The 14,763-nt window shown below is 38.8% G+C and overlaps 1 protein-coding gene across 1 annotated transcript; it reads left to right on the forward strand.

Annotated features, from left to right (window-relative positions):
- The first annotated feature begins 2,377 nt into the window (after nucleotides 1-2,377).
- Nucleotides 2,378-9,459, forward strand: SPRY3 (sprouty RTK signaling antagonist 3). The gene is made up of 2 exons (XM_003802744.3): nucleotides 2,378-2,755; nucleotides 8,173-9,459. The coding sequence occupies exon 2, from the start codon at nucleotides 8,279-8,281 to the stop codon at nucleotides 9,143-9,145; it is 867 nt and encodes a 288-aa protein (XP_003802792.1). The 5' UTR covers nucleotides 2,378-2,755; nucleotides 8,173-8,278; the 3' UTR covers nucleotides 9,146-9,459.
- Nucleotides 9,460-14,763: the final 5,304 nt, after the last annotated feature.

Raw genomic sequence — 14,763 nt, forward strand, 5'->3', positions numbered from 1 at the left:
TTCAAATTTAAAGCTGGACTTTAAAAATACAAAAGAACTTGGAGTTGAAATCATCTCTTGGCCTCTCCAATTTGGTACATTAGGACAATAACAGTTTCTTAACATTCATAGCTACTCTTCATTGAGTGCTTGCTATATGCCAGAAACATGATAAATACAAGACCTTATTCAATCTACAGGACAATAGCACAATCCTATATTGTTACTTCCCTTTTAAAGATCAAAAAACAGGCTCATAGAGGTAAATTAAATTGCTCAAAGTTACATAGCTCATAAAGTGAGGAGCAAAAATTTGAATCCTGACCTGCATGACCTGAATCTAGTTAGTATAGTGTTTGACACATAGTTAATACGTAACACATATTTACTGAATAAATGAGTGAATAAACACATAAGTAAATCCATCCTCTTCTACACATTAACCTACAGGTTAGCTCTAATGTTAAGAGCAAGAAAGAGGTAAGAGCCACAAAAGAATTTACATAGGAAAACCTCTTGACTGGAAATTCAAATTTGGAAAAGAGATCTGCTTAGAAATTATACACACACAGAAAGAACAATCACCTTCATTACACACACACACACACACAATAAACAATCATACCTTTTTTTTTGCACTTTTTGGCTAGGGTCAGGTTTGAACCCACCATTTCTGGTATGTGGGGCCGGTACCCTATTCTTTTGAGCCACAGGCACCACCTTACCTTTTTTTTTTAACCTCATGCTTTCTTCTGTCTTCTTAACACCTCTGAAAGGGTGTAAATAGTTGTATGGCAGAGCTAGAAGGGACCTTAGCGGTTACATAATCATCTCCTTCATGTTAATGTAAAAATTGAGGCTCCATAGGTGAATAAATTGCAAAGGTCACACAAAGAGAGTAAGATCAACAATCTCAGTTTCCTGACTCACAGTTTGTTTTACTCTGAGCCATCACCATTCACCATCTCAATTTTATAGATGAGGTAACCAAACCATCCCAAGAATGTTGATGGCTAACTTCTGCCTCTTGGCCATTGAAATAGGGCTTTAAATCAGACATCCTTTATTTTAAATATGAGGCTTTCTGTCATCCAAGTGCTTTTGTCTAGATGCCCAGAAGGAAGATCCCTTGGTATTGAATTGAATAAAGGACTGAAGACTGGAGATAATTTACAGAAATTTTTGTCTTTCATTTAACTTTAAGAGAAAATGTCCAAAACTGCTTTATTTTCAGAAGGCTGGCAGCCCCAAGGAGGGTCCATGAAGGCAGAAATCCTCCATCCAATACTTCCTCATTAAATCCTCAACACCTAGCATTTTTTTATTAAGTCATAAATACATAAATCATGTATACATTAATGCATTTATGGGGTTCAATGTGCTGATTTTATATAACAATTTGGAATGCTTACATCAAACTGGTTAACATAGCCTTCACCTCACTTAATTATTGTGTCAAGAGACATTTATAAAGATTCTTGGAGCATTTAATAAATATTTGTTGTTGAATGTATGACATACCAAAGGCAGAAAGGGAAAGTAGGTTGGGTGATGTTTTCCCATTGGCAATGGACGGACAAACAGAACTGATAAAGTGGGAATGAATGAAGGAAAGAGATAGGGAAAACCTTAAACAAAGGAGAAGCTCTGTCTCTTTACTTGACTGCCGCTGCAGTCACTCAGCAAGGCTTGAGTGGCTTGGTAGAACTGTGATTGGCAGAGATATTTAAATAAGGCCTCTTTAAAATTGTTACTTTCCACCCCACCCCCTCTCTCCTTTAAATTTTGTTTCAGTCATTACCTAGGGACCGGATACAGAGATTCCTATGGGGAGTTCTAATGGGTCGATTCAATTTTATCTGGATGACGCCACTTAGCCAAGCATTAAGAGCTACAGCTCCGGGAAAGCAAACGACACAGGGAAGGGGAGAAAAATAAATTATAAAAAGGAGCAATAAATCCCTTCCTTCCTATCTTCCTCTATAACCCATTCACAAGACCTCCAGAAAGTATCTACATTCACAAAACAGTCAGCTAGCTGAGTTGAACACACTGCAACCTCATCCCCTTCCCCCACTCAGATTATATACCAACACACCCTGAGCTTTATAAATAATCACACACTAGCGGTATCTACTGCTCGGTTTAGATACCCTGTGTCTACAACTGCAGTTTCTGCTGCTTCGGTTCATCTGTCAGATTGGAGGAGACAGAGGTGGAGGTGGAGGCGGAGGCAAAAGAGGAGGGGGACGAGGTAAAGGAGGAGGAAGGGAAGGAGGAAAGGGGGAGGGGAACAAGAGGGGGAGGAAAATACTGGAGGAGGAGGGGTGGAAAACAGGAGGAGGAGGAGGAGAAGGGGGAGGAGAAAAAGGCCGAGGAGGAGGGGGAGGAGAAAAAGGAGAAGGAGGAGGAGAAAGAAGAGGAGGAGGAGAAAGAGGAGGAGGAGGTGAACAACTTAGCCTGCTGAGCTCTCTTTGGGGAATACGTGCATCAAGATTTAGATCTGCCTGTAAAATCTATACAAAGTATTTGCCACTACAGGTCTGACTTCCCCTCCCCCGGGTTTTTTTTTTTTTCCTTTCTGTTTTTTTCTGCTGTGTCAAAGACCAAGACAGAACTATCTCTGTTTCTGGCTCCACTGCCAGTAAAGGAGTTTTCATTCAGACTTTCTGAATAAAGGTGGAGAAACCTAAAGACTCATGAGAAGAGATCCTTTGAGCCAGATGGAGCATTAATTCTTCCGCTTTTCTCAACATGGTTAAACCCATTCCTCAAGGTAAGCCATAGAAAATAGCTCTAACAGACCTTAAAATTCTTTCTCTACAATGCACAAATTACCATTCATTCTAGCCATCCTGTGCTGTATGTGGGGTGTGTGTGTGTGTGTGTGTGTGTGCTCAAGCGCGCAAGCGCGTGGGTAAAATAAAAAATGAAAACCTTTTAAATGTGACTTAAATGAATCAGCTCTTGTAGAAAACTGTCCGTAACAGAAATTTCTAAATCAAAATAGAACTTCAAAATAATCCTTTTGCAGCCAAACTTCAATTTAATTTCTAGCCTGTTGACCTTTAAATTCATATTGGTGCTTGCTTAAATCCCTCATAGCGCAGCCTAACCGCCCATACTGAGGAGGTAAGGAAAGCCTGTGCTGAGGCCAGTCTGGCTGCCCAGCGGGCATCCTGTCAGTGTGGGGTTAGCCTGCTATTGGTTCACAAGTCTGCGCTGTGCATCGTTCAGATTTCATCACATCACCTTGCCCTGGGTAGAAATGGCGCAAGCTGACACGGCATAACCCCCCACTTACATTGAGTCAGAGCAATGGTTTAGAAATCTCTGGATCCATGCCTGTGTATGAGTGCAAATGCCTCTGTGTGGCATATGGAAATTTTTTCAAAAATGAGAACCTGTGAGCATGTCTAGTTAGCAAATAGGCATTTGATAGGAGCTAGGGCAGTGGTTTAGTGCACACTCACTTGCACACATCTAATTTTAATCATCATTCACCTCTGTATACTGCAAACCAAGTTGGATGAATAGAAAACAGACCTTGAACTGTTAAACAGAAAATCTATTTTGAAATGAAAACTATTGTTGCTTTTGGGGGCATATTAAACCCTCTCTGTAACATGATGTGCTGTCACATGAATTGGAATATACCAGGTTTTAAATCATGTTTGCAACAAGTCCGCTGCATATGTAAATAGAAATAAAGCAAGGGCTAGCAGTTTATCCACAACAAAGTATTAGTCTTCTTCTCTTTTCCTCTAAACAAATATATGCTAAGACTTTATTATAACATTCTATAATTTTGTTTCTTTGTGCTCTGTCTTTATGTTTCTAGCTATGAAACATAGTCTATCTTGGTGGTAATGTGAATGACTTGGATTTGAAGGTATTTATTTAGAGTTAAGGAGTTGAGTAGGGAGGAAGTAAAGAACTAAAGGAAAGATTTTTGTGATAGAGAAATGTAACCAACAAATCCAGCATAAAATCTAGAGCATCCAGACTAGAAAGGGCTTTTAAAACCCTCTTTTCATACCCTTTCATTTTGTGGATTAAGAAACTGAGGTTTGGAATAGAAGTCACTTGCTCACAGTCACACAGCAAAGAAGAGCTAACATTAGGACTAGAACTTAACTTTCTTATGTCTTATAAAAAGGATTGGGGGTTAAAAGAACCATTCCTACTTCTTAAATGAACAATTAGCTTCTTAGAGTTTTTCTCAGAATTAGAAATATGTGAATTTGTTTGGTATTGAAAATTGTCCTGTATAGCTTATCACTAAAACACCTATATAGTATAAGGTTTTAAAATTGCAAGACTTTTTGGTTTGAAATAAACTACTATGAGTCAAAAACTATTAAAGTAATGAATAGGACTAGGGTAGCAAAGTGACAAGTTAAGAGTTAAATGTGGTGAGAACCTGGCAGCTCCAGCAAGATGTATGCGGTAGGAGGGAGGCCCAGTCAGTGGCAGAGAGGTTAGTAATGTAAACTATATACAACTTGGTATTTGTAACGGGGGAGTGCTTTGATAGAGATGCAAATGCTTTTGCACAGAGAGGGAATTTTAGAGAGCAGACTTTTGAACAGTAGAACTAAAAAAACAGAGCCATAGCAGAAATTTCCCCTATGTTTGCTTTCAGTTATTCTGATGAGTGTATATAACAGCATAACACAGAAAAAAAAGCAACACACCTCAGAGCCCTTACACGGTAAAGTACGTACGAAACAGCAGTAAACCCATAGGAGTAGGAAAAAACAGGAGCCAGGCTCTTCTCTTACCTCGTATTCTTTAAAATCAATATTGAAACATATTATATTAGAAATGATCTGTCATAGAAACTAGGGCTGTCTTAAGGTGTTAGCATAGAAGGGCTTTAGATAAGAAAGTTTTCAGCTTCAGTTTCAACATGGCAGGTTTTAAGTTCCAGGGAGAAAATGCATTTTCTTTCATTAACAAACTTAGCATTTCTTGAGTGGACTTTTCTTATGACAATTTAGGGACTAAAGCTAAGACAGACATTTTTATTTAGGTTGAACATAGTAAATTTCAGGCCTACAGAAAAACTGTTGAAAAAGCTGTGAGCACCTGGTCAGAGAGACTTGGATGGGAGTGGGTTTACAATGCATCTTTCATTACCGCAGAGGCACTACGTGACAAAAATCACTAGATCCCATCAATGTGCAGCCAAAACTTGTAATCATCTAGGCTCCTATTAATATGTAATATGTACATTCTCTCTTTCATTTAACAGAATGTGGAATTGACCAACACCACAGTTTCTTAACTGCTGCCGTTCACAATGAATGGCTCTTTAATGGGTGGATTTCTGAATCACAAACATGCATGTAGTGGTAGTTTTTCATTTAGTCTTTGTGCTGCAGTAGTCTTGTGCCTATTCCTTTCTCAACAATTTTTTCCATCCTGCCTTCCTTTACAGTACCTATTACAGTTCATCCTGTTAGCCAGATAGGATTCAGCACATCTTGAATGGCAAGCAATTTATTGTCATTCAGTCCTTTTTAAAATACTACTCAACACCCTGATTTTACCCAGGTCCTACTGCCCACCATATTATAAATCTTTCTCGCTGGATTCTAGAGTGCATTTGAATAACATATTTTACAGAGCAGGAAGAAACCTGAGTTCATCCTGTCAATCCCCTTGTCTATAAGCAAGACAGTATCTCATAATTCCAGACTGATACTCAAAACTCCCTTTAATCATCCATCCAAGAAAGCGTCTTAACTCCTTTTGAAATCCAAATATTCAAATATAGTTTCTCACCTAAATATCGTGTACCCTTCTCCTCCCTAGACAGGATCTCCTTTGAATATGGTTCTCATTATTGGTTTTGAGTCATTTATATTATGACCTAGATTCATTCATTCCTTTCAAGATTATGGGCATGTCCCGAGGTACCTATTGATGTCCCTAGAATCCTGTCTTTGGAATCTCACAGGATTATCTCCTGTAATTTTGAGATCTTGTTTTTTTTGTTTGTTTGTTTGTTTTGTTTTGTTTTTGAGACAGAATCTCACTTGGTAACCCTTGGTAGAGTGCCATGGCATCACAGCTCACAGCAACCTCAAACTCTTGGGCTCAAGCAATCCTCTTGCCTGAGCTTCCCAAATATCTGGGACTATTGGCACCTGCCACAACACCTGGCTATGTTATGGACGGGGTCTCGCTCTAGCTTAGGCTAGGGTCTCACTGTAGCTCAGGCTGGTCTCAAACTCATGAGCTCAGGCAATCCACCCACCTTAGACTCCCAGAGTGCTAGGATTACAAGTGTGAGCCACGGTTTCATGGCAATTTTGAGATCTTGAGATCCTTCCTTTAAACCATTGTTTCTTAGAATTTTCAATGTTTTGAATCTAGTTTCCTTTGGGAAATCAATGAGTCTAAACTTCATCCAAAAATGTATATTATCATTGTTACAGTGTAAAGGAACTGAAAGACTCCACATATTATTTAGCTGATCAATGAGACATAAATCGATGTCTTATAATTTGTCAAAACATTCTTTCTAGTCCAAAGCTCCTATATCCACAAATCCTCCAAGCCAAATGCACAACATGTTCTCTTTTATTTGGATGTTCAAATGAAAACTACTTGTTCTTATCCAATGCTGAGACTGTAAATCTATACAAATACAGCAAAGATAGGGGTGGGAGTTTGCAGGGGGCTTTGAGTATAAGAAAATGAAGTAGCAATACATTTTTCTTTTGCATGTCCAAATAAACAAGGGCACATTACCCAGCTTATCCTGAAGTACTTGAAGATGTGGAAAGTAAGGGTAAAAAAATTCTTTTATTAAATTGCTGAGTTATAGAAAAATGGATCATAATGGGGCAAGACCCTTCATAATCACCTAGCTTACTACTATAAATATGTAGATAGTGAAAGTGAAGCCCAAAGAAGCAATTGATTTAACAAAGGTAACATGGATATTTTGAGTCTTAGAGCCTCCATGGTGTTCATTTGCATTCTCTTGTGCTGTGTTGATTTCACACCAAAACAACTGGCTGAAAAGTGAATTTTTTTTTTGTGACTTGTTCTTTGATGCAATATGTCAAAGTTTTCCTTACAGTCATCATTATCAATTCTGGGCATTATCAGATCCTTCTGGGAATGACTACCCAATTCTTTGTGATTGTGGTACAATGGAGATACAGACACATAATTTCTAGATATTCAACTTAGGTTAATTAAATATGGCTGCTCTTTTACAAAGCTACTTTGTTGTGTAAGGTAAAGACAGACAACGGCAGTCTGAGTAGTAAATCTTATCAAGATGAAGTTGACTCGAGGTGGGAATAGGTATAACTACAGATGATATTTGAAACAATTTATAATAATAATTCAGGATTTATCTTCCATAAGAGCTTGTCTTCTATAATTCCTTTATCCTCAGCGTCATTCCAAAGTATATAAAAGTTTGATTCTGGAATCGCCGTGTCATTCGAAAAGAACCACCTCCTCAGTAAGTTAAAGCAGCCAGTAGGTAAAGAGAACTATAGCTGATTAGTCTTGGCTTCCTTATACTCTTTGGAAGACTTTTTTCCTATTACTCTACAGTTTAATTCCTGCCCTCTGTGTCTCTGCCATATCTCTGGCATTATTGAATTCTGCTTGCTTGCCTGTATTCAAATTGAATCAAGCAATGTCCTTTTCCATCTGTTTTTTCTCCTTATCATAAATTACATTGAAAGGAGAATTCACATATGTAGTGTATATAAGTATATCACTCATATATACTATGTATATGAGAAACTTCTCATGTGAGACTTAAGGATTTCTCTTTTGTTTCTGCATTGCTTCAGAAAGTTTACCTTGCATTTAACATTAGGTTACATTTTATTAGAATGCTGATGCTCAAGGCTTAGATTTCTGTGCTAACAAACACCTGAATGAACTAGCTGCTCTTGTGAACCTAGTCATATGACAGAATACAAAAAGAATCAATGATCTGATCTTTGTTCACAAAGTGTTTTATAGTCTGAATGAGATGTCCAGACTTGCCTATAAAGAAGTAGGTGATGTCAATTACAAAATAAAGATATAGCATAAAGACCACTTTAAAGTGACTGAAGATAGTGGTGATGTAGGACCTGAGCTTTGTTGATTCCCTGCAAAGTAATTATGCCCGTGTGTTCTCATGTATTGTTTCTATTTTTTCTCTCCTAGGATTTTCTGATGTACCCTGAGGTCCATGTAACTATAAGGGCTCAACTATATCACCACAAGTGCCACCCTGACCCCAAACCACTCAGAGCTCAAAAATCAAGTCAAAATGGATGCCGCAGTGACAGATGATTTTCAACAAATTCTGCCTATTGAACAGTTACGCTCTACTCATGCTAGCAATGATTATGTGGAACGGCCTCCAGTCCCCTGTAAACAGGCTGTCTCCAGCCCTTCCCTTATCATGCAAACCCATAAATCTGATTGGTCTCTGGCTACCATGCCTACTGCTATCCCCCGCAGTCTCAGCCAGTGCCATCAATTGCAGCCCTTGCCTCAGCATCTGAGCCAATCTAGCATTGCCAGCTCAATGTCCCATAGCACCACTGCCTCTGATCAAAGGCTGTTGGCCAGCATTACACCCTCACCTTCAGGCCAGTCCATCATCCAAACCCAGCCTGGAGCAGGGGCCCACCCAAAGGCTGAAGGTGCTCTGAAGGTAGAAGCTGAGCAATCTGTTGGGCACCCAAATGAGCACCTCTTCATCTGTGAGGAGTGTGGGCGCTGCAAGTGTGTCCCCTGCACAGCAGCTCACCCTCTCCCCTCTTGCTGGCTGTGCAACCAGCGTTGCCTTTGCTCTGCTGAGAGCCTCCTCGATTATGGCACTTGTCTCTGCTGTGTCAAGGGCCTCTTCTACCACTGCTCCACTGATGATGAAGACAACTGCGCTGATGAGCCCTGTTCATGCGGGCCTAGCTCTTGCTTGGTCCGTTGGGCAGCTATGAGCCTCATCTCCCTCTTCTTACCCTGCCTGTGCTGCTACCTGCCTACTCGTGGATGCCTCCATCTGTGTCAGCAGGGCTATGATAGCCTCCGGCGACCAGGCTGCCGCTGTAAGAGGCACACCAACACTGTGTGCAGAAAAATCTCTACTAGTAGTGTGTCCTTCTCCAAATCCCAGGAAAAGTCTGTATGACCCTCCCACAAGATGGATCCAGATATTTTCCCTTAGCCCCCATCTGTAAAGCATAGGCCTCATCCTTGGAGTGGGGGAGTAATAAACTAGCCAAAGTTAGGACCTCACCTCTTTTGTTCCTGCAATGTCAGGGGAATGACCAAGTACATCCCAATGCAGGATGCCTTGTTCTTTCTCACAGTATCTATCCCACCCCACTTCAGTTGTTTTACACCCAGCCAGCTCAGCCCTTATGGCTATCATGGCAAATTCAGGTGATATGTGGACATGAGGTTTGGACACTGAGGACTGACAGAGCCAGCAACGTGGAGGTTTAGGGGCTCCCCAATGTCATGCCTCTCGATGCAGGCTCTGATTGTCACTCTGCTTTCCACAATGCCTTTGGAAACTTTCTTCTAAGATGGTTTTCACAGGCACAGGTGGAATAGTGTTCTACCTTCCAGGGAATATGACTCTTTCTCCCTGTTTACTGCACTTCTCTTCTTTATTCCTCTGCCTGTCTTCTTGTGTCCTTTTCTTTCAGTATCCTGTTATGTATTCCTCCCTCCTTCATTCTCACCCTTTCTACTTTTCCTTTTCCTTTCTTTTTCCTCTCTTCCTTTCCACTCCTCTCATTCCTTTCTTTCAGACTTATTCTTTCTCTGCCTGTATTTACATCTTGTTTTATCTCTATCTACCTATCCCTCTTTCTCTAACATGTCCAAAAGTGCTGTTTTTCCAATAGGTGTTTCCTTAGACGCCAATCTTTGCTATGCTATATAATATTTACTAATTTTTATTAAGGGAAATGGATTACTGTAATGAACTGATCACTAGCAATAGTCTGTATCCCAACTTATGTGTGCACTCACAACCACTCTCACTTGTTTGTGAGCATATTACGCAGTTATCTTACATTTCTAGATTTACTTATTTGAAGTTTTTCTCTCCTTCCCAATAATTGACTTACAGTATTGACAGATTCCAGTAGCATGCTGAATAGGATAGTAAATCAGGATGCTCATAACTTTGTATGTCTGACCCAAGTGCCAAAGGCAGACGTGCTTTATAGCTAAATGAACAAAGCAAAGGATATTACAGAAGTATGTTCTCTTCTTAGAAGCTAATTGCCCTGAGACTGCATGGCTCAGGGCTTAATAATGGACTTAAAAAGTCATAAAACTTTAGAGCTGGAAGGACTCTTAACTGTTAATCTAGTTCATTTCCCTTATTTTACATAAGGGAAAACTGAGGCCTGGAGATAGGAAGGCACTTGCCCAAGGCCACACACTGAGTTAATAGCAGAATTAGAACTGAAATACAGATCTTCTGACTCCTAGTTCAGTCTTCTTTACCCTGTTCCACATTGAGTCATGGGACTTTTTCCTAGGACTCTATGAACAGTGAGAGAAAGACATTTCCATCCAATTACTTTCCAGGAACTATGCCAATCTACTGTGACAGTCTTTCTGCAATTCATGGTGGGTAGCTAATTAACTATCAGGTGTTAAGACTGTCTCCAGTGGACATCACCTTTGGCTCTGTCACCTTGTAGAATCTCGAGTGTGGAACAAAAAAGCTTAAAGAAGCCCTAACCAAGCTGTATCTTCGCCATTGCATCTACTCTTTGCTGCACACACTGTGCTTGCTCCTGGCTTTATCTGCAATGGCAGCTGCCTGAGAACCTAAATTTCAGCAACAGTAAAAAACTGGTATGACAGATGTATAATGCAGAGAACTGACTTCTCTGTTAAGAAAATACAGAGAGCTTATGCTGTGAACCCTGTTCCATGGGAAAAGGATGCAGTGGTGATGGCAGGCTACTAAAGACTGCTGCTAAAAGACACAAGAATTACATAATTTCTCTGTTAGTGAATCCTAAATTCACTAAGGAATTCAGAGATTAAGGGCACTTCCTTGAAATTGAGGTGCTCCAACTTAGTTTAAGACTTCCAGACTCTAACTTTATATATCCTCTCTTTTAAAGTATGCATGGATGTGTGCTGCAGGAGGAGAGGTGGGAGAAAGTGTATAGTTGTACACAGGGGGAGGAAGGGGACATCCATCTCCCTTTGTCGGATACATATTACAGAAATATGTGCCACACAGTCTTTGTTGGTTCTGAAGCTTCCCAATGTGTACTGACATTTGAGTGGCACACAGCCCCATCCATACCTTCACTTACACCTCTTCTTCTAGAATTGCTTTGCTCTATTTTTGTATATATAAATATGTTATGATGATTATTAGTAATGTTAATGATATTGCTGCAAATGGTGCCATATATAAGGTTAGGCTTCTTGGAACACTTTTAAACCCAAACCAATACCTATAACCTCTTATGTTGCTTTCAGATCCTTCAATTATAAGTAACTTTTTTATGTTACAAGTCTGCCTGATTGTGCTTTAAACTTATCTATCCTTAAAATCTGTGCTCAGTTCTCTGGGTCAAGATGGATGGTGATGAGTAGCAACACACACTTTTCTCTGCTTCTGCCTAAAATTTGCTTAAAGCTTAGATATCTAAGGATTCTCTGACACTACTGCATTGTTCCTGGAGCTAAAGTTATTGTGTGGATGTTCGCTTATTAGTTTCAGGCTCCCAAATAACCCAAGTCCCTATTCCTTGATAGTGCTTTGATATACCAATCTTGCAGTCCTTACTCAGGCAAATTGTGCACTGCCAGAGGGACCCTGGGCTCTGCCATACACCCAGAGGAGCTCTTCTCAGTGTATTTCTAAATGGCCTTACACTTAGTAGAAGAAACTGAAGGGTTACTCAAATGCAGTTGCAATCTGCAATCTGCAATCTGCTGCTGAGTCAGGGCTTTCACTTGTGTCCCAGTTGGCTTGATATGGACTGCATCTGGTTTATGTATAGATGGGTCCTGTTGGGGTATGTGCATGGACGTGTGAGTGAGTGTGCATCTTATCCCTCTGTGATTTTATATATATATATATATATATATATGTAAATATATATTCACACATCTCTATATATTTTAATGTATTGCACATGTATATTTAAAATATATATGAAAGAACTCTAAATCCTGTAGAAAGGCTCTGTTTTCTTTTTCATTACTTTTCTGCTTTGTTTTGTGTACTATATAAATAGGAATATTTAGAGGGTGTTTCCTTCTTAGTATTGTTTTGCAGTTAAGTTTTCTGTTACCCCCTAACTCTACTGCGTTCCACATACTGGTCCCTTGATACGTTTCACATGGCATTAGCCAAGAGATTTCCTTTGGTTCCAGCCTATCTTCCCTCATTACAGTATCTATGATAAATATAGCAAACACTTGCACTTACTATATGTTAAGCACTATTTTTAACATGTTACCTATATTAGGTCCTTCAAGCCTCACAATAATTCAGTGATGTGGGTACCATTCCAATCTCTATTTTACAAATGAGAAAACTGAAGCACAGAGAGGGTAAGTGACTTGCCAAATGTAACAATTGTAAATGATACAGCTAAGATTTGAACCTAGGCTGACTCATACCTGAGTCCATGCTCCAGAGTCAGGTATAAAAGTATGGAGCACAATATAAACATCTGAAATAATAAACCTCAAATAGTGAATAGTCTTTTCCCTAACTTCAGTCCACCTGCAGCCTAGCAATTGAAAAAAATGTGCTCCTATTTTAGAAGTAAAGCAATAGTTACAGACACCATGTGTTGACTATCTTCTCAGGCTGATGGTGTTACAAACTGCTCCTTTGAAAATGTGTTTTCAGCCAGTTACCATTTCTCAGGGAGTTTATGATGGCAAGCTATTAGTGGAATATTTTCACTTGTGTCAGAGAGGGCAAGAGTTTATTTGGCCTTTTATTGGACAAGGAAAACTAATTCAATTTTTTTTTCTTTTTTTTATTAATTAATAAATCCTTTTTTTCTGCACCAAGCACAACTAAAATTATTTTTGAAACTTCAGATTTGTTGGAGCTGTTAACATTCAAACTCATTGATTATAGTGAGTGAATTCCTCTAATTTAAATGTAAGCAATCCACTGATGACTACTAGTCAGTATAACACCTTGCCTTTTATCATCAGTATCTTCACACTGACAATCCTTTACCCTGACATTATTTCAGAACCAAACAACCCTTAAAAGTTTGAACAAAACACCTACTCCAATGTCAACATTCTACAATTGACAAAAAAGATGCACAAAGAATTGAAATAATCTGTCCAAGTCTCAGAGTTCCTAGTTTGAATGGAATCATGACTTTATTCCAGGGTTTCAATGTAGATGTTTTAGCCTAGATTTCTTAGAAAATAAAGCTTAAAGCAAAAGCCTCTGTGGAATCCAGGTAAGTAGGAGTGAGGAAAAGGCTATGAAGTAAGGAAGAAAAAAAGAGCAAACATAAAGAAGCTTATCAACAAACTGACCACAATCTGTTTTATGGCAAGCTAACTTATCTATCTCTCACAACAGGTCATATGAAACTACTACATCTCCATACAGCATCTGGGAAAGGAAGGGAGAAGAATTCATCTGCTAGCTCCCATCTCATTAGTCAAATTCTTCCCCATGTGTTAACTCCTTTGCATATTTTGGTAGTGCACATATGGGCACTTAAGCTTGTACCTTGGTATCTCATGTCTCAGCATCAATGGGAAGCACTGTGGCTCCACTACAGATAGCAAGGCAAGTATGTAGATATAGGGAGATGTATAAAGTTAAAGTGCTATGCTATACTGCTGCTTTTTCAATACATGTTTAATCACATTCATTCAATAGTGAGTTAGAGATAACCTACTATCTTTAAAGTGCATAAGGCTTTATTATAAACTTTAGAAATGTACTAAATTTGCCTTCTTGAGTCTATATATTCTCTAAATTGTTTTGGAAGTGTTCTTTTTACATAGAAATGAAATTTCTTGTTCAATTACAGGAGTGATGAAGTCTCAAAATATTCTTATTTATATAAAAAGGAATTTTATCTTACTAAACTCTTTATAAAGCATATCTGAGTTAATGTATGTATGTGAATGCACATTTGTTCATTTAGGCTCCATCAGCATAATAGCAAGAAAATTGGTCAAGTTAATAAATTCAGGAAAAATGGGCTAAACAAGGTATTTTGGAAAATGAAAGCAAAGCTATTTTTTGGTTGGCTTTTAAAAATAGTTTAGCTACTAATTATTATATCATATAAACAAATTTTAAGTTATGCTATTTTTCATTCTCATACACAGTAGTTTCATTAGTCCTACACAGCATTCTTAAATGAAGCCAAAGCATTTAGTTGATAAAACATTCAGTCACACTTCATATAGAAAAAATCAATAGGTGATAAACAATAGGACATTAAGCCTAATCCAACAGGTGGTCATAATAAAACATGAAAAACAAACACTAAATAAACAAAATACACCCAAGAAAGAAAGCCCACAACCTTTTATTCCTTGAGGTAGAGTGGACTCAACTGGTCAAGTTATAGAATGTGAATTAATATTGTGTGTCACAGTCTAAGTAGTCAAGGTACAACTTACAGAGGTGGCCAGTATATAGAGTTCAGTCTTTGCTTGAGTACCTCTGGTGCATGTCGGGTATATGGAAATTAGGTCAACTTAAGGAGGTGGTCAGTGTAGGGAGGTGGTAAGCTATGGAGGTTTCTACTGTATATG

This window comes from Otolemur garnettii, unplaced genomic scaffold (assembly GCF_000181295.1).
Source record: "Otolemur garnettii isolate 467f Iridium unplaced genomic scaffold, OtoGar3 scaffold00259, whole genome shotgun sequence".
NCBI lineage: Eukaryota > Metazoa > Chordata > Mammalia > Primates > Galagidae > Otolemur > Otolemur garnettii.

What these genes read in the sequence shown, in the direction of transcription:
- SPRY3 (XM_003802744.3), top strand. Translation starts at nt 8,279, where the DNA reads ATGGATGCCGCAGTGACAGATGATTTTCAACAAATTCTGCCTATTGAA.